This window comes from Pseudopodoces humilis, chromosome 23 (genome assembly GCF_049639895.1).
Source record: "Pseudopodoces humilis isolate 2021_Gansu_Grassland_sample_001 chromosome 23, ASM4963989v1, whole genome shotgun sequence".
NCBI lineage: Eukaryota > Metazoa > Chordata > Aves > Passeriformes > Paridae > Pseudopodoces > Pseudopodoces humilis.
The window spans coordinates 4,756,775-4,784,419 of record NC_142222.1 but is presented as its reverse complement, the minus strand read 5'-3'; the positions used below and the strand labels follow the sequence as shown (position 1 = coordinate 4,784,419).

Here is a 27,645-nt window from a genome sequence, read left to right as displayed (position 1 = left end):
TGACAGGTTTTGTCTAGAAGTTTTCTGGGGCCACGTGCTTTCCCAGGGATGCACAGGGAAATCCCATCTGGGAGAGTCCCTTGGGACCTTCACTGCAGGCAGTGTCCACCCCAGTCCTCAGCTGCTGGGCTCTGCAGGGTCATGGCTTGGAGGTCCCAGAAAGACCCTTCCCACCCTCCTGGCCACGCACAGGGACACACTCCGAAGCTGCTGGGTGTGTTGCCGAGGTAAGGCAGCATTTGTGCCGTGCCTGTGCCCTGCTGAGCACCATTCCACCATGGAAGAAGCTGTGGCAGGGGCTGTGATCCTCCTTGGCACCACATTCCTTCCCAGCACCGCCGCGATCTCCGTGCTGAGGAGGAGCACAGGAGCTGGACGGCCTCTGTCCCCCGGCGCTGACGGCTGGCCCCAGGCCCAGCAGCTTGGAAACACCATTGGAAGACAAGTCCCAGTGTCAGGAATCCAGGATATTTTTAAGGACTCTGGAAGAAAAACTGATTCCAGGGTGTCAGCGGGAGAGACTTGGCCTTCAAAACAGCATTGCAGCTGGAACATTCCCGGGCTGGAGCGTGGGGTCCAACGGGCCACAGCGCTGCCCGCAGGACATGTCCCCTCACCCAGGGGTACCCTGGAAGGGACACTGATGTCACCATGGCCTTGGACCTCCCTGTGGTGCTGTTGATGGGGTGCAAACAAGGAGGTGTTTCCCAGGGTATGGAGAGTGGGTTTTATGGCAGTGGCAACGTTTCAGCAAAGATGTGCTGGACATAGCTGTGGTTTTACCTGAGCGCTGGTGGGACTGCCCGAAAATCCCCGTCCTGGAGATGTGAGGGGCCTGGCCTGTCACCAATGGCAGTGATGGGAAAAGCAGGAGTCAAAGAGAACAAGCAAGAGACATGGCAGGGCACAGCGGGGACCTGCTACCTCTGATCCTTCTCTGCCTATGGCTCCTGTGTCCCACTGTGGCCCTGCTGGCCCCTGGTGACCTGGTGGTGGCCATGCCTGTCTGGATGAGGACAGAGCTGTTATGTGCATGACCACATGGATGAGCGAGGGATCCTAATGGGGCTGCTTTGGAGAGGGAGAGTGTGGGCAGGGGACCCTGCATGACCCCTATTCAGTCTAGGTGGGACACCCACAGAAGCCCTGTGCTGCAGGGTCCCAGGACTGAAGGTTCTTGTTCAGGGGCTCTCCCTGTTCCTCCTGCCGCACTCACCCACTTGGGCCTGACCCTACATGCCCGGTGTCCCCATGGGATTTGGTAGCTCCCTCCCCTCCCCTCCGAGTGGTCACTACGGCCCTTCCAGCCCCCTCTCTCCATCTCCGGGGCTGCGAGTCCCCGGGGCCCCCCGCCAGGAGCCCTGCCCGGCCAGCACCGGTCGCCGCCGGCTGCCGAAGGCCCGGTGCCCGCTGCCGGGGCAGGCCGGGCCGCTCTGACTTCGCCTCTCAGGAATCTCCTGGCCGCGCCGGGCGGGTTGTGCACCCTGCGCCCGCCCCCGGCCGCCCCCGCCCCGGCCCCGCGGGCCGCGCTCAGTCCCCGCCGCGCCGGTCCCGCCGCCAGCCCCGCTCCGCGAACGGCCCGCGGTGCCCCCGGGCAGCGGCGGCGGGACGGGGGGACACGGGACGGGGGGCACGGGACCCCGACTGCCGAGCGGACAGATGCGGCGGGACGAGTCCGGCAGGGACGGTCCCCGAGGGGCTCCGGGTCCCCGCCGGGAAGGCAGGTGAGGGGCTGCGGGGCGGGGGTCAGGATGGGGGATCCGAGGAGGGGGTCTCCATCGTTCCCGCCGCCCGAGGGAGAGCCGCTCGGCGCCCGCCCCCCCGAACAGTAAGAGTTGATGTGCGGTGAGCTGCATCCTGCATGTGAGCTCCTACTGCCCCGGGAGGCGGGCCGCCCCCGACGGGACCCCCGCCTCCGCCGCCTCGGGACCCCCGGGGATGGGTGAGTGGGGGGAGCCGGTGCTGCCCGCGGTGCGAGTCCGCCTGTCCCGGCGACCATGGCTGTAGACTGTTACCCCCCCAGCGGCACAGTAACAATCTAAAGCCACGGTCGCCCGGGCGGCGTCGGAGTAAGGGGGGGGGGGGGCGGGAGGGCGGATTGGGAGGGGGCAGCCGGTGCCTTGGAGACGGCGAGGAGGCGTCCCCGCCACCGCAGCGAGCGCGCCCGACCCCCACCGGCGACGCGGGGGGGACTCCCGGTGCTTGGGAGGGGGGAGTGTCGGTAGGATCGGCAGCATCGGTAGCATCCGCCCACCCCCCCTGCCCGCCCCCCTCCCTCCCACGCGTGTCCGCCCCGCCGGGGGTCCCCCCCTACCTGGGCTGCAGCGGGAAGGCGGGGGGGGGCTTCCGCCGGGGGGGGGGCGGTGTCTGCGGGGGGCGGAAGGGAGAGCGGGGTCAGGCGGGCACCGGGACACCCCCCCCATCCCCGCCCCTTCCCGCCTTTCCCCCCGCCCCCGTCGGGGCGCGCTCCCCGACGGCTCAGCACCACGGACAGCGCCCGCCCCCCCGGCGCTGCGGCGGGGCCGGGGCCGGTGCTGGGCCGGTGCCGGTGCCGGCGGTGGGTCATGCTTCAGTAGCCATGACTGTAGACTGTTACTGTCCTGTCCCTACGCAGCAGTAAGCAGTCTAGAGCCAAGGTGCCGACGCTCTGACTCGGGCTCTCCTCAACGGGGTCTCCGCGCTCTTTAGACGCAGCGGGGTGAAGGCGATCGACCCCCCCCGGCCGGGTTCTGCGGAGCCGGCAGCACCCGGGCTGGGGACACGGGGCTGCGGGGAAACCCGAGGGAGGTGGCGGTGGAGAGTGCCTGGCACGGCGGCACCGCGGGATGGGGCTGGGGGGGGTCCCGTCGGGGGTGGCCGCGGGGAGGCTCGGAGAGGGGGGGGGGACAGCGGGCGCCAGTGTCACCGCAGAGCGGGACACACACGCACAGCCCCACACGCGGATGCGCTTCCGCACCTCTCCCCGCCCCCCCCTCTCCCACCCCAACCCCTGCAAGGTGCGGGCGGCCGGTCCCCGCCGTGCGCCCCCCCGGGGCGGCCCCGGGCTCAGCGCCCGCCCCCGCGCACCGCCCCCGCCGGCGCCGCCGCCCGGCCCCGCCGCCCCCCCCCCCCGGCCCGCACGTGGGGCTGCGCCAGGCGGCACCGCACCGCCCCCGCCCGCCGCAGAGCTCCCCCCCGCCCCGGCCCCCGCTGCCCTCCGCTCCGCCTCACCCCCGCCCCGGGGCCGGCAGGTGCAGCGCTCGGTGCCGCGGGGCTCCGCTGCCCCCTCCCGCCCCCGCACCGGGCTCCGTCCCCGCTTACCTGGGGGCCAAGCCAGCCGGTGCCTTACCTCCTGCAGGCCCCGCGGCTGCCGGGCCGGGCAGGGGCCCCGCGGCTCCCGGCGGGGCCGGCGCCGGTGTCGGTGCTGCGCTGTCCGCAGCGCGCGGGGCTTTTATAGGATCGGGCTCGTAGTAACGGGGATCTCGGCTCATTCATAGAAAAGCATCAACCTACACAATGACGTGAGCGCTACGTCAGCGAGGAAATTTAGGGAACGGGAAGACGCTACTATTTATATCGGCGCGGGGGGAGGACAGCGGCCTGGAGCCGGGCAGGGGGTCCGGGCTGCAACAGGACACCGGCCCCCCACCCCCGATCCCTCCAGAGCCTCCCCACTCCGTTCCCTGGCTGCTCGAGGGGTGCAGTGGAGCAGCACCCAGTACCCCACATCCCTTCTCCACCTGCTGCCAGACCCAGGGGCCGTGCACCCTCTGAGATACAAACGGAGGGTCCCATCACCCAGGGAGGGCGACGTGGGGCACCCCCTGCCCCAGACACGAGGTGTCCATCCAGGCACCCACGGGAACCCGGGGCGCCCATCGCCCCTGACCACCCCTCTAGGCCAGAACGTGGCCCCATCCTGGCCTCTTGGCATCACCATGGGGCTGCTGATTTGGGGCTGTCTGAGCACCCCATCACGGGAAGGAGTTGCACAGGGGTCCCTACACCTGGGCACCAGCCTGGGGGTGCCCCCTGCCCACCTGCAGCCAGCACCCACAACAATGTCCTGAGCAGCACCTCCCACGTGGCCCCTCATAAGACCCCCCCATTCTTCCAGTGTCACAAGCGCCCATGGGTGCCACTCCAATGCGCTGTAGGGTAATGGGACAGCACAAAGCGGTGGTGGGGGGCACGTTTAGAATGCATAGGGTGAGTAACCCATTGCAGCACCGTGCTGCCCTGACCCCTCCAACCCCACAATGGGGCCTGGCCCTCACTCCCACCAGGGTTGGGTCCCCAAAAAACCATCAGTGCTACAGAAAGAGGTTGCGGCTTCATGGGTGAATTAATTTTGGCCCCTTGCTCTTTCCCAAGTGCCAGCACCCCCCAAGGTGGGCCTAGAGTCATATCCAGGGGGATTTGGGAGCATCCTTCCCCTCTTTATGCACTTGTCCATCCGTCCATCCATCCATGCATCCCCCCCGTTCCTGCTGGAGCCGTCTGACCTCACTCTGCTCTGGCGAAGCATCACACCGGTAACCACAGCAACAGCGGCGTTGTCATTGACAGCAGCATCCGCGCCCGCCAGTATCCGCCGCTGCGCAAGGCCGCACGCTGCTGCAAGGCCACACGCTGCTACTGGGGCCTCAAGCCACGACCCCCCCACTCCCTTACCCCTCACACCCCCAAATACCTGCAGAGCCGCTCAGGGAATTAACCCCTCGCAACCCCACCAGCACCTCCCCATCCTCCACCAACCACCCCGCTCAATGTTCTGCCACCCCCCTAGAACTCCCCAAAACGCCTTACCCACCCCCTGCTAGATGGGGGTGTGCCCTTCCTCTCCCCCTCTTTTTTTTTTCCGCACCGGCGCTCGCCCCGTCGGGGCTCTCCGGTTCGGGAAGGGGAGGGGGGGAATCGCTGCCGCAGCGCTCCCCGCCGCAACCGTGACTCAGCCCCGGGATTAGTCAGCAACTGGGGCCGGCCCACCCGCAACCGGCTGCGCAGCTCCGCCGTTCCTCCGGGGGCCGCGACCCCCCCACTCCACCTCCCGATCCCCCGAGTGCGCGTCGGGGGACCGGGACGTGGAGTGGGGGGGTCGCGGCCCCCGAGGAGGGGGTGTCGCATCCCGGAGCGCGGCCCGTTGCTGCCATCTCGTGGGCTTCCCACCAGCCGTGTCCCGGCGGCGGGAGGGGGGATGTGGGTGGGGAGGGGAAGGTCGATGAGGAGGATTGAAGGAGGAAGGGGTGGTACCGCCCCACCTGGGGGAATGAGGTCTCATTGTGCCATCGTGGCTCCACAGGAGTGGGGTCTTCACCTGCTTGGACATCACCCCACAAGGAAGGGATCCTATTACTCCACAATGCATCGTTTCAAAGGAAAGGGTTTCATCACTTTGTGCCCCAAAATATCACCCTGCTGGAAGTGTTCCTCACCCAATCTGAGCATTGTGCCACAAGGAAGGGGTCCCACTGCCCCAGGAAACACCACCTGGCAGGGATGGGTGCCTTGTCCTGAGAACTGCCCCACAAGGAATGGGTCCCACTGCCCCACAGTTCAACAAGGGGAATTGCAAAGCCCTGCTCCTGAGAAGGAAAGGACTGGAGCATGTCTCTGATGAGGAGAGGCAGAGAGCTGGAGGAGAGAAGGCTCCAGGGACCTATCAGTGCATCCACATCCCTGGAGGGAGGGAGCGGACAGAACCAGACTCAGTTCCATGGTCCCCAGTGCCAGGAGCAGGGGCAGGTGGCACAGACTGAGTCCCACGGCTTCCTCTGACCATCAGGGAGAACTTTGACACTGGGAGGGGAGTGCTGGCAGGGGCAGCCCCTCCAGGGAGGTGCTGGAGTCACTGTCCTTTGAGATGGCCAAAACCACCTGGGCAAGGTCTTGTGCAGCCAGCCCTGCGTGGCCCTGCTGGAGCAGGGTTGGGTGACGACTTCCTGAGGTCTCTTCCAATCTCAGCTCTTGATGCTCTCTCTTGTGCACCTGGATATCCTTCCAGCAGGAAGGGCTGTTCTTCTCCATTAAATATCACCTTGCAGGGATAGGTGCCCTTGTGTGACCAAGCATCCATCTGCAAAAAACCCTCTCAGCGTCGCCCCACAAGAAAGGGGTCCCATTGCCCCATCAAGCATTGGTCCACAGAGCAGGGCGCCCCCAGCCCCCTGAGCATCACCCCACAGGGAATGATTGCCATTGTCCACCTCAGCAATGCCACCCAGACAGCAGAGCAGAGAGAGCCACCCTGGCCGGGCCTGTGCTGTGCCACGGAAGCTCTGCCCTTCCCGTTGCCTTTCAGAGATCCTCTCATGATAAGGGGGCACCCTGGGAGAGCTTGGCAGGGTCCCGTGGCTGCCCCCAGCCTTGCTTTGCGGCAGGCAGGGCTTGGCACTGGAACAGCTCAGGAGACGCAGAGGTGATCCCTGCCCAGCCTGGAACAGCTCAGCACAGTCATGAGCTTCACAGCCTTAGTCCAGCCCGGCTGGAGAGGACACACATCCCCCTGCACACACACGGGGGCCGCAGTTTCGGGGCCGCTGTACCCCAGCACGGCTGGGGAAGTGCAGTGCGAGCTGCCAGCGGGGGCTGCAGGCTCCTGGCGCTGCCGGATGCGGCCCCGCTGGCCAACGCGCCGTAATCGAAGACATGTGTGTGGGCTTTGGGGAGAGGCTGCGCTGGGAAACAGGGCCCTGCAGAGACCGGGGGGCTGTATCCTGTCCAAAAGCCCAGGTCCCACATGAAGCCAGGCATGCGAACGCGATCCAAACCACAGCTGGATTTGAACCGAATCTCCCAGCATCTGGGCTAATTTGCTGCAACTTTGATTGATTGTGGGGAGGGGGCACAGGCGGGAAACGCTCCAGCTCAGACCTCCCAACAGAGCCAATGACTTAACCAGAGCTGGTTCCAATCTGCTCAGCACATTGAGGCGAAAATGCCCCTTTCGCTGCGCGCTGCCGGTCGCCGGCGCTGGCTCTTCTTGCATTGCTGCATCCCGACCGTCCCCGTCCCCCGGAGCTGCACATCGGCTGCCGCTCCCTGGGGAGAACCGGCAGCTTTTGAGAGCTCTGTGTGCAGAAGGCTGGGTCGGGCTGCTGTGTTAGGATCCCTCCAGAAGGCTGAGCAGGACAGGACGGGGGATACTCGTGCAAGAAAACCCCCCTCCACCTGCCCCAAACCCCCGCGGGCACCGATCCGCCCCTCTGCTCCTAGGAGAGGCCGCGAATGGGAGAGGAGCTGCAAAGGAGGGTGGAAAAGGTGAAGGGTTTTTCCATTCCCTCCTTCGGCCGCTGCCCCCGGGGCTCGGCGTCACTCAGCAGGTAGCTGGGGCAGCCCGGGGTCCCGGCCGGCCCCAGGGGATGCAGCTGTCTGGGAGCCGCTCGCTGCCGTGATTCATGAAGCTCAGCCCCATAAATTACCGGGACGGAGCCCGCGGGAGCCATCGCTCACAGCGACGTCCAGAGCTCGCTGCCAGAACCTGAAACACTTCCAGCCGTTAATTGAAGAGGGGAACAAAAAAAAAAAAAAAAGGGAGAGGGGGGAGAAATTAGTGCCCGGGGAGTTGGGATTAAACCGCGGCTCTAACGAGGGTCGCCCACGTCCCGCTCCCAGGATCGCAGCGCTTCCTGTGGGCAAGAGCCCAGCATGGGAAGCAGGGAGGGGGATTTCTGAGCCGGTGCCTGGGATGAGCCCACTGCAGGGTCCCCACGGGCAGTGACACTCTGTCCCGGTCCCCAGGGTGACGCCTCCCTAGTGAACCGGGACACGCTGAATCTGAAGGGAATCTGAGGATGAGTTCCAGGTGAGTGATGCTGAGCTGTGAGGGCAACGACTGCCACCAGCCTGCACCCTCCCTGCCAGCACCCATCCTTTTTTGTCCCAAAATCAGGGCTGGCCAAACGCTATCCCAGGCACCAGGGACCCCACATTGGCTCCCATTTACCAGGGGACCAGGGTTATGGGGTGAAACCCCAAGAGCCCAAGTGGGAGGGATGGCTGCTGCTCCGTCGGGGTGCCCTGCTCCGGTCAGGGGGTGCCAGCGGGACACCCCAGGATTAGCAGCCGGCCTGGGGAAGCCCATCACGATGCTTTGCTGTACCAGAAGGTTGTGCAAGAGGCTGCGGCTGTGAGAAAGGAGAAGTGAAAGTGTGAAGCGAGAGGCGGCTCCCCCCGCGCCAAGGGGGGTACCCCATGCTGCACCCCTAGCCCAGCAGCCTTTTCAGGCACGGCTGGAGGGATGAAGCCGAGGAAAACGTGGCTCTGCCTCCCCCTCCTCCTCCTCCTCCTCCTCATCATCCCAAACCACCGCAAGCCCCCAGCCCACCCCGAGCCATCGCCACCGCACATCTGGGCTCCAGCGCCGCGCGCCCCTCCCGCTTTCTGCTCTCCCCCCTCACCAGCACATTAGGGCCGTCTGCCTTCCCTCCCTGCTCCCCAGAGCCCTTTCCCCCATCATCTCCACTCATCGAACGATGTTCCACCCTCTGCACCCCAAAATGACACCACCCGCTCCAGCTTCCCCAGCCGGTGGGTGCCACGCCTCTTTGTGTATCAGCATCCATCCCTAGGGTGGGGCGGCAAGCAAAACCCCTCGACTTGGTCGTTCCCCAGCACCGTCCGCCCCGTCGGGTCCCACCTGCGCGGGGAGGAGCGGCCGCCGGTAACGGGCGGGGTGCAGCGCACCGGGAACCGCTAGATGGCGCCCTACGAGCGGTACCGACGGGGGGGACACATCGCCCTTTGCCCGGGGACACCCCGGGACCCCCCCTCTTCGGGGCTCCCGGCCCCACCCGCGGCGTCCCCGGGCAAAGAGCGACGGCCTAAGGAGAGAGACCCCCGAGGGGGCGGTCGGGGCGCGGCGGGAGAAGATCGAGAGGAGGGAAAAACCGGGCTGGGAGGAGGAGGAGGAGACCGGGATGGGGAGGGAGGGGTGTGTAAAGGGGGGGGGGGGGCCCGGCTTGTCAGTGCCCCGCCCGGGGATGGGAGGAGGAAAACCTCCCGCCGTCCCTTTAACAGCCAGCGGCGCTGCTCGGAGTTCAGGCCGGGGTCAGGGGGAGTTCGCAGCCCGGGTTTCACCTCCGAGCTGGCGGCGTCGGGAACCCCGAGGAACCGCTGCTGCTTCTTCCACAACCACCTCCTCCTCTTCCTCCTCCTCCCGTTCCGTAGGACCGGCCGGGAGCGCGGGGTATGGAGGAAGAGAAGCAGCAGAGGAAGAGGAGGGTGGAGGGGAGCAGCAACCGGCGGCGGCCCCCCCGGGGCTGAGCCATGAGAGTTCACCGAGACCTCAGCTGGCTGGCGGAGGCCACCGGACGCCCAGGTAAAAGGAGGGGGAGAACACCCCGAAGTACGGGGGAAATCAGCCGAAAAAGCAGCTCCGCGGGCGCTTGGCTTTACACACCTGGGCGGGGGGCACCGGCACCGGAACGGAGGCGGGAGGGGAGGTCCCGCTCCCCCCCACACCCCCAGTCGTTCCCCCGCTCACCTCGAAGGGGGGAGAGGAAACGGGGGCGGGGGGCGCCCGGGGGGTCCGGCCGGCCGCCTCCCGGGACCACGGCGCATAAGAAGCGGGGTGGCGCGGCGGGGAGCGGGACAGCGGCCGGGATCGGCGGGCGGGCACAGGGTCGGGGTGTCCCCCCCGCGCTCCCCCGGCAGGTGGGCGCGGGGTCGCGGGATCCCGGGGCTGGCGGGGTCGGGGCGCGGCACTGGCGGCGGCGGCGGGTGATGTCACTTTCTCCAAAACCCTCCGGGGGTTTTCGCCCCTCTCCCGCCCCCCCGAGCCGCCGAGAAACGAGCCCCCATATAAGCGGTGGCACCGGGCGGGCGGGCGCGCAGAGCGGCCGGGACGCGGAGGTGCGTGGGGCTGAGACCCCCCCCACGCCCCCCACCCACGCGCGGGTGAAGCTCCGGACGCGCACGTCGAGCCCCCCGCGCGTTGCGGTGGCCATGTGGGGCCGGGCACGGCGCTGACGGGGCGGCCGGTGTGTTGCAGGGCGGCGGGCGAGGAGCGGGATGCTGGACGCCATGGAGGTGCCGAGCCACTCGCGGCAGCTGCTGCTGCAGCTGAACACGCAGCGCACCAAGGGCTTCCTGTGCGACGTGATCATAGTGGTGCAGAACGCGCTTTTCCGAGCGCACAAGAACATCCTGGCCGCCAGCAGCGCCTACCTCAAGTCGCTGGTGGTCCACGACAACCTGCTCAACCTGGACCATGAGATGGTGAGCCCCGGCATCTTCCGCCTCATCCTCGACTTCATCTACACCGGCCGCCTGGCCGAGTGCGAGCCGGGCAGCGAGCAGAGCCTGGGTGCTGTGCTGGCTGCCGCCAGCTACCTCCAGATCCCCGGCTTGGTGGCCCTTTGCAAGAAGAAGCTGAAGCGCAGCGGCAAGTACTGCCACCTGCGCGGGGGCTATGCGCCCTACAAGCTGGGCCGCGGGCTGCGGGCCGCCACGCCGGTCATCCAGGCTTGCTACTCGGGGACACCGCGGCCCGTGGACCTGCCGCCCGTGGAGCCGGCGGCGCCGCTCAACACGCAGTGCGGGGAGCTGTACGCCTCGGCCGCCCAGGGAGCCCCGCTGCACCCCCACGGGCTGTGCCCGCCCGAGCGCCACTGCTCGCCGCCCTGCGGCCTCGACCTCTCCAAGAAGAGCCCCACCGGCCCCTCTGCCCAGCTCCTGCCCACCGACCGCCTGCTGCCCAGCGAGCCCCGCGAGCCCTCGCTGCCCCCACGGCACGACAGTCCCCCCGTCAGCGCCGGCCTCCTGGGCAGCCACGTCGCTGCCTACAAGGACTCCCCGCCGGGCGGTGAGCCGGGGGGGCATCCCCACGCCCCCGACCCCTTCCGCAGCACGCCGCCCTGCGCCGAGCCCCCGCTGCCCCGAGCTGATGGGCGGGAGCTGATGTACCGCTGGATGAAGCACGAGCCCCTGGGCCCCTACCTGGACGAGGGGGAGGCGGAGAAGGAGCTGGAGCGGGAGGAGAAGGCCGAATCGCCGCCCGCGGCGCCGCAGCCCCGCTACCCCAGCGTGGAGAGCAACGACCTGGAGCCCGATAACAGCACGAGCGAGGAGACGGGCAGCAGCGAGGGCCCCTCGCCCGGCGACGCGCTGGACCGCTACTGCAACCACCTGGGCTACGAGCCGGAGAGCCTGGGTGACAACCTGTACGTCTGCATCCCCTGCGGCAAGGGCTTCCCCAGCTCCGAGCAGCTCAACGCCCACGTGGAGGCCCACAACGAAGAGGAGCTCTATCACAAGGCGGCGGCCGAGCAGGCCGTGCCCTTCCTGGACAAAGGTGGCCCAGGGCTGGGTGACATCTTGCGGCCTTACCGCTGCTCCTCCTGCGACAAGTCCTACAAGGACCCGGCCACGCTGCGGCAGCACGAGAAGACGCACTGGCTGACGCGCCCCTACCCCTGCACCATCTGCGGCAAGAAGTTCACGCAACGCGGCACCATGACCCGCCACATGCGCAGCCACCTCGGCCTGAAGCCCTTCGCCTGCGACGCCTGCGGGATGCGCTTCACCCGCCAGTACCGCCTGACCGAGCACATGCGCATCCACTCGGGCGAGAAGCCCTACGAGTGCCAGGTGTGCGGCGGGAAGTTCGCCCAGCAGCGCAACCTCATCAGCCACATGAAGATGCACACGGCCGGCCCCGACGGCAAAGCCAAGCTGGACTTCCCCGACAGCGTCTATGCCATGGCCCGACTCACCGCCGACCAGCTGGGGCTCAAGCAGGAGAAGGCGGCCGAGCTGCTCTCCCACACCTCGCACTTCCTCAGCGACCCCAAGGCCATGGAGAGCCTCTACCCCCTGGCCAAGTTCACGGCTGAGCACCTGGGGCTGAGTCAGGACAAGGCGGCCGAGGTGCTGGCGCAGGCTCCGCACCTCCACACCGAGGCCGCCCGGACCATAGAGCGATACTCGCCCCCCTAGCACCGGCCTGGCCGGGGGGCCGGGGGGGCCGCTGGGCTCCCCTCGCTGCCCCGTGTGGAGCTGGGGGGGGGCGAGAGTCCTGGCGCTGCCGACGGTCCCGGAGAACTCGCTCGTAGCGAAGGTCCCATGAGAGCTGCTCCGGGATGGACGGACGGCGTGTCCCTCGAGCAGCGGCCCGGCTTGCCCGGGAGAAGCCGATAAATCAGGGACTGACCCCGCGGCACGTCCGCCCCTTGCCGTGGGGGGGGGACCGCGGCACCGGGCGGCAGCGACGCACAAGCTGTGAGGCCGGGCTGCGCCCCGAGGCTTTGGAGGACATGAGCCCGCTCCTTACCTCAGGGCTGCCCCCCGGCTCCGGCCCCGCGGTGGGACCCGCCGGCGCTCGGCTTGGCCGCCACGGGACCCGGACTGTGCCTCCCCGACCGCCGCGGGCCGTGAGTAGCGCGTCCGTCGTGGCCGGTGCCGAGCGGGAGCGGCCGGCGCTGGGCTCGGGGTCTGTGCCCGGGCAGCCCCCGGGCCGCGCCGGGGGCTCGGGGACGGACTGAGCGAGGGGGACGGTGGGGTCTGAGCGGCAGGCAAGGGACGGGGGAGCGGCGGTCACGTCCGTGCTGGGGAGGCCGGGCGATAGCGATGCTCCTCGCCCCGGAACAAGCACTGACCTCCCGTCCCGAGCGCAGGGGCTCAGTCGGCTGCTCCCCGTGTTTTTGAGAGGTGGGACAGGGCCTGTCCCAGACTGAGCCCTTGGGCCCTGCTTCGCCATCAGGGATGCCCGAGGCACCCGGGCCAGCCCCCGGACCCGGCGGATTCGCCCTCGGGCGGCCACTCGGCCTTGATTCATTTTTTATTTTTTTATTTTTTGCCAAAGACGCCCGTCTCCAGCGCGGCCGGGCCGGGCCGGGGGGTCCACGACAAAGACAAAGCGGTCTCTGGTTTGTCAGCTACGGGAGGTGGGCAGGGGCTGCGGGAGGGGGCTGTGGGGCAGATCCCAGGGGGTGCAGGTGACCTGGGGCCGAGTTCCCCCCGGGCACCTTCTGCCACCGCCGCACCCCCTCCCACCTTCTGCTCGGTGTGGGCGAAGTCCCCCCAGCCTGGACCCCCCCGGCCCGTGCCCTGACCCCTCCGTTGGGGCTAATGTGAAGCTTCTCCCCATCCTGAGCCCCCTCCTCTCCTTTGCACACGAGGCTCCGGGCGGCCGCCAGCAGCGACAGCCCCCGGCCTCGCAGCCACTGTGCCTTAGCCTGAGCTGGCCGCTCCTGCCCAGCTGCCCCCCGAGCATCCCGGGGCTGTCCCGGTCCCCCAGGGCCGGCGGTGTCCCCCGGAGCTGCCGTGGGGTGACTGGCGGCGGTGGCAGCACCCGAAGCACAGCTGGCAGCGCCCAGCGGGGCCCCGGCCCCCCCTGTATCACGTCCAATTTGTACACGGGCTTCTCGCCCTTTTTTTTTCTATAGTCGAAACGGAATGAGCAATAAAGTGACATTAACACTCCTGGCTTCGCGTTCTTCTCTGGGGAAGGGCCTGGCTGGTGTAGGGCTGATGCTGAGCCCCCGGGGGGGCATCTGTGGGTGCAGAGCTGCAGGGAGGGGACCCAAAGGGTTTTGTTGTGCACCTGGTTTGCCCAGACCCCTTCAGCTGGGGGGCAGCAGCAGATGCAGGTGGGACAGAGCTGCCGTCATCCTTACATGTCCCACTGCTGTCCCCCCCTGGTGTCCCCCACCCCAACCTCAGCAGCAACTCATGCACTGACAGTAAATGACACACCATGCTGCACTGACACATGTTTAATACTAAAAATTATTAAAACCAAATGAACAACCCGAAGGTGGGCGCTGCCCCAAGACAAGGGCTCCCAGCAGCCTGGCAGGGATGGCCCCAGGCGCTCAAGCTCTGCTCGCCGTTGTGCCAGCTGGTCTGGTGGCACCAAAACTGTCCCATGGCTGAGCCCGTGACACGCCTGGCAGAGCTGCAGGCCCCTCTGGTACCTCGGGAAGGGCCTCGGAAAGCAGCGCTGGGGCAGCACCGTAAGAAAACAAACACTGAAACACACCCGGCACGGAGGAGAAGGCGAAGTCTCTGCAAAGCTGGCGGCCAGCACGGCTGTGGCCAAGGAACCGGGGCGTGGGTGCTGTGCCGATGGCTCCGTGTGCCCCACAGCAGCCGTGGGCACCCCAAAGTCTCTGTGGGCCCTGCAGCACAGCCCCTGTGCCCGGTGCTGCAGGCTGGGCACCGCCCTGGCACGGGTTATCCAGCACAACCCCGTGTCCATCGTGCTGCCGAGGCTCTGACCCTGCTGCTGGCCCTGGCCGTGGGGCTGGGCAGCTGGCACGGGGGTAACTGCGCTTCCTGATGCAGACACCGGCTCCGAGCCACCCACACAGGAAAGGAAAACGCTGGGATCTGTCCTGCTGCTTCCTCTGCCACCTCTGACACTTCCCTCCCACGGCCCCAGCGGGGACCAGGGGTGGCCTTGGGTGGTTGCTCCCACCCTCAGCTCATGGGACCGGGACTTGACAGAGCTCCAGGGGCTCTGGTTCAGGGGTTAACGCTCCCTCTTAGCTTCTGTGTCTGGTGTGTCACTGGGGATGGGACACTTGGTGATGGGACAACGTGGGGTGTGGAAGGCTTAGCAGCACCCCAACCCCAAATCCAAGTGCAAAATGACCCAGGGAGGAGGCAATGGCTCCACCCATGGACCCTCTCAGCTAGGCAAACACTGGGGCTGAGCGTTTCTGTGGTTCTCTCTGACTGCAGCCATAGGCAGAAGCTAGATCCCACATGGAAGAGGGGCCTGTGGCAATGTGAGGACACACAGTGCCCGTGGGACAGCTGGTCCTGGGGTCCTTGGAGAATTTTGTTAGCCTCACACTTAGGTCAAAAGCATGCCTAAAGGTAGCAGGGTAGGACTAAGGGGTTTGGGGGAGAAGGGAAGGGGCAAGTAATGGCTGGGGTGGGCAGAGGATCAGGACAAAGCAGCTGTGGGGTTGTTCAAAGCTTCCCCCAGCAAAGCAGGCAAGGGCACACACCTGAAAACTAACCTACACTGAAAAAATGAAACTCAACAAGCAAACCCTGCACCATGGAGAGAAGAAACCCCTCTGCAAGCAGCACTCCTGCATGGGGCAGCACACGGTGGGGAAGGGCATGGGGACCTGGGGCTGTCTGGCCATGCAGGACAAACAGGCTGGGGCAGAGGGAAACCTGCCCTTAAAGTCCACGGTCTCTCCAAGGGGCACAGGCTGGACTAAGCAATCCCAAAGTCTGTGCTGGCGTGTCCCCGATCTCCGCCCTACGCAGCCTACAAACCCAAGGAGCCACCAAGGCGTGACTCGAGCTCTCTGCACCCAAGCAAACCAAGCAAAAGGCTGGTGGTGATCCAGCACAGGGCTCACCCAAAGCTTCCCTCGCCAGCGGGGCTCTCCAGCTCTGTGCTGGCACTGCCCAAAGGCTGGCGGGACCCTCAACGGCCCAGCCTCCACGTGAACCATCCACAGCAATGACCTTCCCGGCTGGTCTGCCCTCGGGGGGCCCTTCGCAGCACGGCCATGCTGGGGTGGGTTGAAGACGCGGCGTTTATTGTTCGTGGTGGGCTGGCGGCGGCGCGGCGAGGCTGCCGCTGGAGCCGGGCTCCCACCGTCAGGGGCTGCGTGACTCGCTCAGGGGCCCTGGGCCCCGCTTGGTCCCCTCAGCCCTCCTGAGCCCACTTGAGGAAGGTGGGGATGTCCCGCACCGGCACGTTGCGGGTCAGCGCTTTGACTCGCAGGTTCCGGTCGTCCGTCAGCAAAACCACTTCCCTGAGCAAACGGATGGGATCGTCTGCAACGAGACACACACACAGAGCACAGTGAAGCTCAGACCTGCCCCAGGCCTTCCACACATCCCATGGTGTGTTCCCCTACCCTCCCTCAGCTCCCAGCTCCCAGCTTCCTGCTCCTTGCCAAGCTTCCTGGTGGGCCTCGACCCCAAAGTCCATCTGCTCCCCTCTCTGTGCTGCCCACGGATGATTTGTCATCGCTGCCCACTGCCCACGGGGGTGGTGGACTGGCCAGAGGCTGGGAAGAGGAGGTCCCTGCCTGACTCAGGCCAGGAAGACGGCCTGCGACCCTGGCTCCAGCAGGAAGCTGGTGCTATTATTCTGTTGATCTCATTATAAGATCTAAAGCCACCCCTTATTTTTTGCGGAGCTTTTTTGGAGTCGCCATTGACACCGAAGCATTTCTGGCTGGGGCTCAGACAGACACTGAGAGTTGATGCCTGAGAAACAAGCGAAGGGATCTTGCCCCCAGATGGATGAGCTGCCCCGCACGCAACGCGCCGGGCTGGGATGTGGGAGCCACGCTTACGTGTGTGCGAGGCAGGGGAAGCATATGGGGTATGTGTAAGCAGCTGGGTCCTGTGACCAGAGTACTGTTCCTATGAGCACAGGAAACACAGTGCCTCCGAGCCAGGACGGGAATGGAAAAAACAGAGTTTATGGGAGCCCAACATGGGCCCAGATTGGCTGCGCAGGGAGCAGCAGGACGAGGGGAAGGGGAGGGTGGCCAGGAACGCGGGCTATGGTCACGGTGTCGGGGCTGGGGATGGAGGGTGAGCACCCTGTGCTGGAAGGAAGGGAATTAGGGGCTCAGTGGGAAGGCAGGCCAGGGACTGAGAGCTGCCTCAAGAGGGACCGGGAGGTTTTGCGCGGACACTTTAAGAAATGTGTAACAATAAACATCCTCTGCCCCGAGCCGGTGACGCGCCTCCTTGTTACAAACCAGAGGCTGTCAGCTTGTCAGGCCCCATTCCCCATAATCCACATGATTTCAAAATTCAGCATCATTTGCACATAAACATTTGGTGACGGTTTCTCTGTGAATCTGACAAGTTAAGCTGCTAAGAATTCGTGCTGACAAATGCGGGTTGATTTCTTGGGCAGCTGCTGATGCGATTCCCATCCCTGCCGCCCTGGCAACGGCCTGGAGGCTGTCTGGTCCCAGCACACATGGCTGATGCCAACCAGGAATCCAGGGGAAAAAGAATCCTGGACAGAAGGCATCAGGGGTCATGGGGAGGAGGCATTTTCTGGCCCTCTGTCACCACAAAAATGGCTCTGTGGATGTTTATGGTGGGTTTGTCACAGGCTGGGGCATCCTCAAGGTGCCATGAGGTGACATTTGGCAATGAGGTGGGAGGGCCCCAGCGTGGGGCTGACCGGACGCAGGAGGTGGCACCTTGGTGTTGAAAGAGGGAAAATGCAGGAGGGAACAGATCCAAGGGCCATGAAAGAGAAATGGGAGGAGACCTTGGAATACGAGAGAGAAGGGACAAAGAGGATGTGAGGATGTCCCACCTTTGTTGGAGGGCATGAAATCCTTGGCCTTGTCATTACAATAGTGGAGGCAGCAGGACAGAATCAGGTCATCATTGTTTCCCTGGAAAAGAAAGGGCAAGGTTACCCCTGGCAGGGAAAACTTTACACTCACCCCCGACCCTGGCTGCGGCACAGCCTCGAGACACCCCAACAGAGCTCAGCAAGAGCAGGGCTGCCCCAAGCTGAGACATGAGGGCCTACTCAGCCACCTGCAAAGTGGGGGCACAGAGCCAACCCCTGCCCAGAGCTCAGGGTCCCTGGTTTTCCCCGAGGAGGTGGTGGCAAAGAGCCCAGGATGCCCCTTACCTGCTGGCCAGTGGTGTCTTCACTGCGGAAGGAGATGGACTCCAGCTCGTTGCCTCGGCTGGTCAGAGCCCTCAAACAGTTGTCCCGGCTCTCAAATCTCTCCTCCAGGAACTCGATGGACTTCCTGGCTCTCTCCTGCACTTGGCGGGCATAGCCTGCAGCCCGGTGCTCCATCTCTGGGCCCTTGGCCAGGCCATCCAGCTCGTTTATCACTTCAAACAGGAAGAGGAGGTACAGTTACTATGGGACAAGGTGCTCCCGTGACCTGCTGCTGGAGCACGCAAGTTGCCAAGGCCTCAGGGCCGGGGCACTGGGAGCTGGCTCAGGAAATCTGGGTTCAGCTGCTGCAGTGTCCCTGTGCTCCTGGACTTGGCTGTGGGTCTGGAAAAGCTTTGCTGCCTTCCACCTCCGTGGGTCACCTGGCTCAGCCCCGAGAGCGCAGGCACCTCACCCCCACAATGAACTGGTGGGGGCAACCGGTTCTGCCCTGCCAAACACTGGGGAGCATCGCTGTGCCTCCCACCCCACACTCCTGTGTCATGTCCGTGCCCGGGGGTGTCAGGAGACCCTGAACTCCTGCATCCTGCTCCTCTATCTCCGAGCACAGCGATGGCCGGTGGCACTGTGCCTCCTGCCCGTGTGGCACTGCCTGGCTCTGCACTGTCTGACTGCAGGCCTGCACATGGGAACAGGAAGCAGGCAGTTCCCACCCTGGCACTATTTCCCACACAAATCCCAGGCCTGTTTTCCCACTTGAAGCCACCACCCCGTGCTCCTGGCAAGGAACACGCTCCTTTCAACACCTCAGCCATCTGGCTTTGCGCATCTGTCCTGCCTCGAGATGAGCTCGGAATCCAGGTGGATTCCCAGCCTGTTCACCTTGACTGGAACCTCTTGTACTGCTGCCAAGTGGTTGGGAATTCCAGCTGCTCCAGCCTGATGAGCCCAAGGGACCCCAGAGCTCCAGGAGGGACCGGCCCTTGGGTGCCGGGGCTGCTGGAAGAGCTGCTCTGTGTGCGCGAGAAATGAGGCTCGTGAGCACATCTGGACACACCCTTGTATGCCCGGCCTCACAGCTGGCACCAGGGCTGGGCACACAAATGTGGCTCCAGATGTGCAAACAAGTGTCCCCTGGCCGTGCTGGTGCACGGGGCTGCGTGTGCACGGAGCTGGTGTGCACGTGTGCGCGAGGGAGCCTCCGCGCGCTCTCTGTGTGTGTGTGTGTGTGTGTTTGAGCCATGGCTTCATTTCTGAAGATTGTTTCCGAGCTTGGAGCCAAGTCCTGAGTTCAAGTGGGAACTATGCATTCCTTGGGGGGTTCGGGGAGAGAGCTCGGGGTCTGAGGCCTCTCCCCAGTGCTGTGAATCACTGCCCGGGGAGCCTGCGTGATCGCTCTGTTCCATGGTGAGACTGGCACTCACTGTCTGGGTATTCCAATTAAATCTGTGTGGAGCTGCTTTGCTCTCCCCTGCCTGGAGACTCTTCTTGCTACCGACCTGATGCTGCCATTTCCACACAATGCATGGCTGGGCCCGGGGTGGGGGGAGCCGTGCAAGAACGGAACATCAAACAGGAAAAGCTGGTATTCCCTCCCGAAATCCGCCTTCCTGCTTCCAAGCTAAACAGGCTTCAAAGGGGAGGCTTGTTTGTGCTTCTGCACCAGGCCTGGCTTCTCCATGGCGGGGTCAGGCTCAAGGAGCACGGAGCAGGTTAAAGAGCAAGAGAAACAAACCCAACGAGAAGCCAAGTGCTTAACCCCTTGCTGCATCCCCGGGAAGAGCAGGGGAGCGGTGCCGGGGGAAGGGCACTGTGCCTCTCTCCAGTCTGCCCATGGGACATGGCACCAAGGCCTCTGTTCCCAGCAGCCACAGGCCCAAGGGATGGCTTCCTCCTGCCCACACTGATGGCTGTCCTGGGGGACGGGGGAATGTGACCAACCCGTGCATGGACAGGGAGTTGCTGGCTTTGGGGTGCTTCTGGGAGGCTTGTGGCAGCAGTGGGAGATGAGTTACTCTGTCCCTGTATGACAAGGCAGCAGGACAGGAGGGCACTGAAAGTGCCTGTGGCAGGGGAGGCCAGGCTCCTTTTGCAGGTTGAAGGCAGCTGCATCTTGGACAGGGAGAGGACCACAGTTTTCATCTCTCCTGCTGCTCCTGGCTGGGGTTTAATGGAGAAACCTCCCAGCAACCACCGGAGTGCACCAGGACAAAAAGCCATGGCTCCAGGGCAGGTCCCAGCTCTCCCAGGTGTTAACATGCCTCACAGCCCCCAGGGCTTCCCAGGCTCTGCTGGTGCTGCTGACTGCCTTCCCTTGGCTTCTGCAGTGCCAAGCCATAGAGCAACTTGGAACAACTCCTGTGCTGAGCTGGGCGGGCATCCAGCCCTGCTCTCCCCACCCAGGGGTGCCACCCCCAGCCCGAGGAATCCCTCCTGACCTGGGGATGGGCAGCAGCTGGATGCTGGCTCTGGGACAGGCAGAGCTGTCTACTGGACACCAGGAGTTGAGAAGGAACCCCCACAATGGCTCAGAGGGCAGCACCTGCCCCCCTCTCCCCCGCAAAGGGTGCACCTGTGCCACCTCACTTCCTGGCCACTGGAGATACCCACCGGACCCAGCTGGTCCCCGGCCTCCTGCAGCTGTGGATGGGATGTGGGCTCTGCAGTGCTCAGCCCCGCTCCTGCCCCACACTCTCCTGCTGTCCTCGGGGACCCTGTGAGTGCCAGGCTGGCACTGGGACGTGCCAGGCGCCAGAGTGCCACTGGCCGGAGGAACAGCACCTCCAGCCCGGAGCGTGATCAAACAATCAGAGCAAAGGCATGGAACCAAATGCTGCCGCCACCCTGGGAGACCACCCAGCAGCACAGCCGTTATCTGCCAGGGTGAGTGTTTACCAATAACGGGAACCAGCTTGCTGTTTTACTGCAAGCTTTATAAGGATAAAAAGAAGGGCTGGGCTTGAGCAGCTCTGAGACACTGGGACACAGGCCGGCCATTTGCTCAGCCTGCCTAAGCCCCAGCTCAGCTGGGATAAGCTATCTGCTCTGATTGTTTAACAATTCCTCCTCCTTGCTCCCTTTGAAATTCCCTCCAAATCCCATTTAACACCCATCTTCATTCTCCCAGCCCCTGGCACCCCCAAATGCACCGGGAGAAGTTTGCTGAGTGCTGCGGGCAGAAGGCTGGCAGGGAGGGAGCAGGGTGACAGGGGCTGAAGGAATGCCAACAACGACTGGGATGAGACAGGGCAGGATGAAGTCTCGTCCCACGGCACGAGCTGACCAGCTCCAGACCACACAGGCACTGCGGGCATGTGGGGCACAGAGAGAGGCAGCCAGACTGGAGGGACAGACCACACCAGGGGAGAGGGAAAGCCCCCAGCACAGCACTGGCCCTACTCACCGATGAGGGGCACCACCAGGATGAACTTCCTGCAGTCCAGCAGCGTGACCAAACTGCCCAGGTGATCGATGAAACCATTGGTGTCCGGGACCAGAAAGACAGGTCTGATCTCCAGCTCCATCTGCCTCATTTGGCTCTGGTCTTTCAGCACGGCCTACAGGAGAAGGAAAGACACATGGTGAGTAAGGAGGATGTCAGTCCTACAATCCATGGACCCTGAGAGCTGAAGATAAGCCTGGCTGGCACGTACAGATCCATGTGAAGGGGACTAGGAGGAGGCTGCATCCATCCCACCTGCACACCCCAAACATCAGCTCTTGCAGGCCCACCGTACGCATGTGAGCAGGATGGCAAAAGCCTCCAAGAAAACATTCTCCTGGAAAAACAGCCCTGTCCAGGCTTTGGGAGAAATGGGACCAGCCTTGAAAAATGAGGTATTTTGGGAATTGCCTTATTTTTGGTACTGGCAGTTGCCAAGATCATCTGCACCGGTGCCAAGGGGGAGCAAGGACAGGGGCTCTGGGGCTTCACATGGAAACAGGTCAAGGTGACAACAGACAAAACAAACCAGTTTGGGATGCCTAAGTCCTGCCAACAGCCTCCTAACACAGGGACCCCAAGCAGGCAGCCAGAGGTCTGTGGGGCAGGGATCCTTGGCTGAATATCTCCTTCACTGTCCTACCACCTCCTGCATATGCATTGCCTTTTCCGACTCCATCCAGCTGGGAAACCAGGTGGGTTCCAGCCCTGAAAACTCACAGTACTGTCCTTGGTCGAGCCCTTCACACCCACAGAGACCAGAGGTGCTCACACTCACAGGGGGAGGGTCTGCTGGGGCTCGCTGGCTGCCCTCTGGGTTGCACCTGGAGCTCTGGCCAACTCCAGTTGCTAAAACGGGACTCCAGAGCTCACGTATGACTTTCGAGGCTCTCGAAGGACTTGGGCTCCTTAGTAAGCCACAGGCTTAAAAAACTCAGGATGCTATTCTAGTGCTTCCTCTCCTTAAAAATAGCTTCCCTGGACTCGCTGATGTTTGTTGCCTCTAATAGGAACTGGTCACCCGTGGAGCACAGCAGAGCTGCTGTGGAACACATCCACCATGCAAACCCTTCTGAGACTGGGCTCAGACCCACCAGATGTGCCCTGGGCATGTGTGGTGACCACCAACCCTGTCCTGCCCCATGGTATGGGGAGCTCCCCCTGCCCACAGTGAGGATCCCAACCCTCCCTCAGTCATGCCAAACCCTCGGAGGCGTCCTGGAACAACGAGCTGCATGGGCCAGCAGTGGCCATAGAAAGAAGTGGTTTTTAATTCATTTCCAACTGTTGTCATCTGGCTTTAAATCAAGGCGGCTTGATGCTGCCACCTCCCACAAGTGTCTCCAGGCAAGGCAGCAACCAGAACCTCACCACGTGCCTCCCACCCTCCTTCTGGCGATGCTGGTCCTGGGGATGTGGCTCCCACAAACCCTGAGGGGTTGAAAGGCAGAGCAGGGAGCATGCCAGGTCCTGTCTGCTGCATGCCAGCGGGAGGACAAGCCTTTCCCATCACACAGAGGATGCACCAGTGTCCCCAGGCTGCAGCTCTGTACCAGCCACATGCTAAATGCCATCCCTGCCTCTGCTCTGCCCTGGCACTCACTGGTGGCACAGGAGTCAGGGACAGTCTGGAACCAACCCCAGCATGGAGCTGCTGCTGCCTCCTCACCACAAGCAGAACAGCAGGTGGGGTATCTCCACAGGGTTTTGGGGTGTGGTAGGAGCTGCTTGTCCCTGGGAGGCACAGGACCCTGCTCCACCTGCCTTGGGGAGATAGAAGAGGGGCCCCATCGACCAATGCAGAGACTCAGAGAGTGGCAAGTCCCTTGTGTGGCAGCCAAAGAGGTCAATGGCCCTGAAGTTACAGGAAGTGGGGGTGAAACCACGCAGACTCCACCGAACAGCAACAGCCCTATGTGAACAAGAGCTGGTGGCAGGAGGGGACCCCCGCCTGCACCCCAATACGGTTCCTGAGCCTGTGACTCAGCCCAGCCCGTGCAGGTGACCTGAGGAGTGTCAGCAGGACGCTCACCTGCCCCTCCGGCCGGGGACAGGGCGGTGACGGTGGGGAGGGCAGCACTCTCGTGTGTGGCATTTGCCCCGGCGGCCCTCGGGGGCTGTACCCGGCCGGTTCCTGGCAGCCGCCAGCAACGCCTGTGACGGCCGTCACGTCCCATTCCGCTCGCCGGGCCGCCCGGTGAGAGAAGGACACAGGATGCGCCGGGAGTGAAAGAGCGAGGTCGGCGGGGAGCGTGCCAAGTCCCCGCGCACAGCTCCGGGCCGCTCGGGGAGCCAGAGGGAAACTCGCCTTTGCAGAGTTCAGAGGCCGGCAGCGAGATTTATTTTTGTTTGTGTGAGTAAAAGGCTGCAGAAGCCTCCGGCCAAGGGGTTTGGGGGAGAGAGGAGTGGCCTGTGATTCATGCGGACGCTGGCTGGCCCCACGCCAGAGATGAAAGGGAGCCCATGTGCGGCAGAACCGGGGAGGCCAGTTCTGCCTTAACCCTTCTGCGGTCCTGGGGCACGGTCCCGCAGGGAGGAAGGGGAGCGTGCGGGTGTGGATCGGGATGCCCATGTTTGGGACTCAGCTTCTGTGCTTTTAGGGCTGCCAGAAGTGAGCTGCTGGTCCCAGTGTGCCCCAGAGTCCCTAAAACAAGGACAGGGAGATGGTGTGTACTTCTGGGAGGTGGGCTTTGGGAACCACCCTGGGGAGCGCAGGGTGGACAGAAGAGCACAGGTAAAGCCTCGCCCTGGCCCAAGTGTTTTGGGACAGCAGGATTTTAGCTTTGGCTTAATTTGGGTTAAACAAATAGGCTCGGTTTGGCTCAACTCAGTGGCAGGATGACCCCACAGTGCTGGATGTGGCAGTGGACTCTGAGACCAGGGGCTCCTTGCCCTCTCCTGGGCTGCCAGCTCCACCCCTTCGCCTCCTGCACCCCCAAGGCTGCGGTGTCAGCGCTGCTCCCACCCGCAGCCCCCTGCCCATCCCGCTGCTCCCAGGAGCTGGGCCGGAGCCGGAGGTGGCTCCCCCGGCTGCCCCAGCTGGTGGCAGCACTGAGATCAGACACTCCTGCACACAGCAGTCCCAAATTCCCAGCGCATCCATCAGCTGGGATCACCTGGGGAATTCCCCGGAAGTCAATGCCAGGGTGAAGGCATCCAGCGTGGGCAGGGGACGGGTCCCCCAAAAGCCAGGACTTTGTGCAGAGCGACAGGGGAGCGAACTGAGGGTCTCCACCACTAGCACAGAATAGGAGAAGGCTCCACACGGACCCTGGAGCTCCGCATACGGACCCCAGAATTCCTCTGCCAGTGATGCCGGGACGGCCGAGAGGCCGAAGAGAAAAGCGACAGGTCACACGGGGTCACGCCGCTCAGCCAGGACGGAAGGGCCACCACCATCCTGCCACCACCTCTCTCCTGCCACCACCCGCTCCCCAGCCGCGGCCAAAGCCGGCGCCGCTGCCCCTTCCAGCCCCACGCGCTCCGCGGGGATCGGATTTTCCAGGGCCGAGAACAATGCCTCCTCCAAGCCTCTCTGCTCCAGGGCTTCCTCCTCCCAAGGTTCGTCCCCAGCGTCTTCCTCGGGAGTAAACGTGCCCCGTGGCTGGTAGCACACCGGGGCCGCCGCCGTGGCGGAGCCGCCGTGGGTGGGTGTGCGCCTTCCGCAGGCAGCAGGACCCGCTCCCAGGCAGGTGCTGCTCGTGTGCGCCCGCGGCATTGTTCCTGCGGGGAGGGAGAGCGTGAATGGGACACGGCTAAATTTAGCCACTTACTCACGCTACGGCCACAAAGGAGCGGCTGCATCTTAAGGGGGCGGCCGTTCCGTGGGCTCAGAAGGGACAGGAGAGTGGCTATTTTGGGAAGACATGTCATAATTGGCCGCCCCGGTTGAGCTGCTTCTGTAATGCTGAGCAAAACAATAGCAGCATCCAGAGGAAGAGCCTGTTATGTTTCAGGTGGGATGTTTTCAACCGGTCAGGAAACTCGACCGCTCCCAGCGCGCAGCGGCGGCACAAAGGACAGGGGACGCTGAACAGCATGGACCAAGGGCTGGCCAAGCAGCAGGACATGCTGTGGGTTGGGGACAAGTCCTGTCTGAGGATAGCTGCCACCTCTTCTTGTCCACCTGCCTGCCTGGCCTCTCCTCCCTCTGAACACCTGAGCAGCACCCAGGGATATGCCTGGTCTTCCACCTCGTCCTGATGCATCCCTGCTGTCACCAGCTGTCACCAGCTCTGTCCCAGCGTGGGAATGTGGTGAGGGAAGTGGCAGGCTGGCAATGGAGCCAGGGAGCTGCTTTGCATCTAGAGCTGCCCAGGGACACAAGAGACCTGACCCTGCTCTTTGCTATCTTTCCTCTCAAAGTAATGGTTTTTGGGGTCTGTGCTTGTGTAGGGGAATGGAGCTGAGTTCCCTCTAAAGCTGGTGCTGGCTGAAGGCCACCCTGTTTACCATTTATCCTGCCTGGACCTGTGCCTCCCCAGCAGCTCAAGCCACAGTCCTGCACACAGCCAGGACAGGGACAGGGACCTAAGGAGAGCAGTGAAGCTGAAATTCCCCTCAAGGTGTCAATCAGGAGCACAGCTGGGCTGCCAGAGACTGGGGAGCAGGGCAAAGGCAGGAAAACCTGCAGGGGAGAAGGCAGCAACTTTATCCATGAGAAGTACAACTCTGCACGTCCCAGGTGAGGCTGTGACACTGTGCTCTCCTTGGGCACAGAAAGAAACCACACAGCCAAGAGATGAAGGCTTTGTCCAGCACCCTGGGGGACTGCACACACCATCACAGATTCCACAGGAAGCAGCTACAGCACCTGCACCCAAGTCCCCACTGCTTGTGGGGGGCTGAGTCCTGTGTGCTGAGACGGGAGCCACATCTGCTGGACTCACAAGGAGCTGTGGCTTGTCCCCAGAAAAATGAAAGGGTGACTTGGAGAGCAGCTGACATTCCCTAGGTGGGCAGTGAATGAGAGGCTGTAACAAGGAAGGGAAAAGGTCTCCAGCTCCCATGAAACACTAAATCTGTTGGGAAGAGCAGAAAGGTCAAGGATCACAGGTTAAGAGGGAAAGCAGAGGGGGTGGATGCTGAGCTGGCTCCAACCTGGCCTCATTTTCCACTCGAGCTCCTCCGCTGCTCCAGCTGCATGGCCAGTACCCGGGCAAGGAGAGGACTGGGGCAAGCGCATATGTTCTGCTCCAGGCCATTCCCAGCCAGCTATGGCCTGGATGACTTTACTGAAGCCCCAAGGGCTTCTCCTCCACCCCGCGCCTTCAGACTCCAAGTGCACCTCAGCTCTCAGCTGTGCAGCCCCTGAAGCTGCCCACACCCTCATTTTGACCTCTCTCTGCCTTCGAGCATCGGCCCCAGCACGGCCGGGGAGGAAGGGAGGAGCAGGCCGGGGGGAGAAAGCCCCTGACAACATCAAGCAGCCCCCACTCTCCCCGCAGAATGGGCAGCGGCCGTCCCGGGGGGCCCCGCTGCAGCTGCGCCGCTCGCCGGGATCTGCTGAGCGCTGCCCTCCCCGAACATGTGCAGTTCCTGTTTGCTGTGTCTGTACAAGGCAGTGGGAAGTGGGGAATTTACTTACACCTCCCGCTTAACAACCATGGGAGGCTGGAAGGCTTCAGGCCGCTTTAATTTACAGCCCATCTTTCCAATCTCTCACTCCTTTCCTTGCTGCTTTCTTCCTCCTCACATTAACGTGACCCAGGTACCTGCCAACAATAATGGACTCGCTGGTGGGAGCGGCCCCTCCCTGCCAGCACACAAACTTCTGCCTTCGCCTTGATATGGATTGCTCCGAATTCAAATGAAAAAACAAAAAAAGGGGAAAAAAAAAAAAAAAAAAAAAGAATTAAAAGGCGAAATCTGAAAAGGTTGGGGTGGGTTTGGAAAAGCGAAGCGCAGTGGTTCTGGGCCCGGCGCCAGTAGCCCGAGGGTACACATGTGCAGGCTCTCCCAGTAGGGCCTTCAGCAGCCCTGTTTTACAACCACCTCGGCACACACTGCAGAGTTCACGCATATGGCCAGACAGATGTGTCTGGCTTACGTTCAAGGCTGGAAAATGAAGAATTATGGAAGTGAAGGGCCCTGGGCATTAGAGAGGGCGGAGGTGAGGGGGAGGGGAGCCAGGGAGAATTTTTCCTCTGCTGAGAAATCCTCATCTGGGCCGCAAGGCTGGAGGAAGAGGGGCTGCGAGCGAGGAGGCAGCCAACAGCCATCCATGCCTGTGAGATTGCTCTTAAAGCAACAGGGTGCATCGCCAGGCGTTTGCTCCCAGTCCAACCAGTTTACTTCACCAGCTCCCACTGGGAAACACGCTCTCATCAGGCCAGGGCCAGGCCAGGATCACCTGCAGCCTGTCTGTTTGTCCCCATAACGATGGCAACGTGCTGGCTGCAGCAGCCTTTCGCAGACTATTTTTCCGCCGCTGGCTCCTGCATGAACTCTGCCGTTCACGTCCCACCCTCTCCCTTGTCTGCCTGTGCCCCGTTGCACAGGAAGGCTGATTTCTCACCAAATCTCACTGTCACAGAGCCTCTGCCGTGGCTGGGGGCACAGCTCACTGCCTGGCACACACAGCACTACAGCCAGCATTGCCCTGCCACTCCTGGGCGTGCTGGCAGCTCCACAGGGA

At 63.7% G+C, this 27,645-nt stretch overlaps 2 protein-coding genes across 4 annotated transcripts in view; one reads left to right on the top strand and one right to left on the bottom strand.

Annotated features, from left to right (window-relative positions):
- Positions 1-1,602: 1,602 nt before the first annotated feature.
- Positions 1,603-12,047, top strand: HIC1 (HIC ZBTB transcriptional repressor 1). The gene is made up of 3 exons (XM_005525789.3): positions 1,603-1,724; positions 9,148-9,298; positions 9,971-12,047. The coding sequence occupies exons 2-3, from the start codon at positions 9,247-9,249 to the stop codon at positions 11,914-11,916; spliced, it is 1,998 nt and encodes a 665-aa protein (XP_005525846.1). The 5' UTR covers positions 1,603-1,724; positions 9,148-9,246; the 3' UTR covers positions 11,917-12,047.
- A 1,642-nt stretch (positions 12,048-13,689) lies between these two features.
- Positions 13,690-27,645, bottom strand: part of SMG6 (SMG6 nonsense mediated mRNA decay factor) — a 107,538-nt gene continuing 93,582 nt past the window's right edge. For all 3 annotated transcript variants that reach the window (XM_014254933.2, XM_014254935.2, XM_005525788.3), the window contains exons 16-19: positions 20,970-21,123; positions 17,570-17,781; positions 17,243-17,324; positions 13,690-15,726 (exon numbers count right to left, since the gene is read on the bottom strand). In XM_014254933.2, coding sequence (XP_014110408.1) covers positions 15,596-15,726; positions 17,243-17,324; positions 17,570-17,781; positions 20,970-21,123 — 579 coding nt within the window. In that variant the 3' untranslated portion in view covers positions 13,690-15,595. The remainder of the gene's footprint in view (positions 15,727-17,242; positions 17,325-17,569; positions 17,782-20,969; positions 21,124-27,645) is intronic.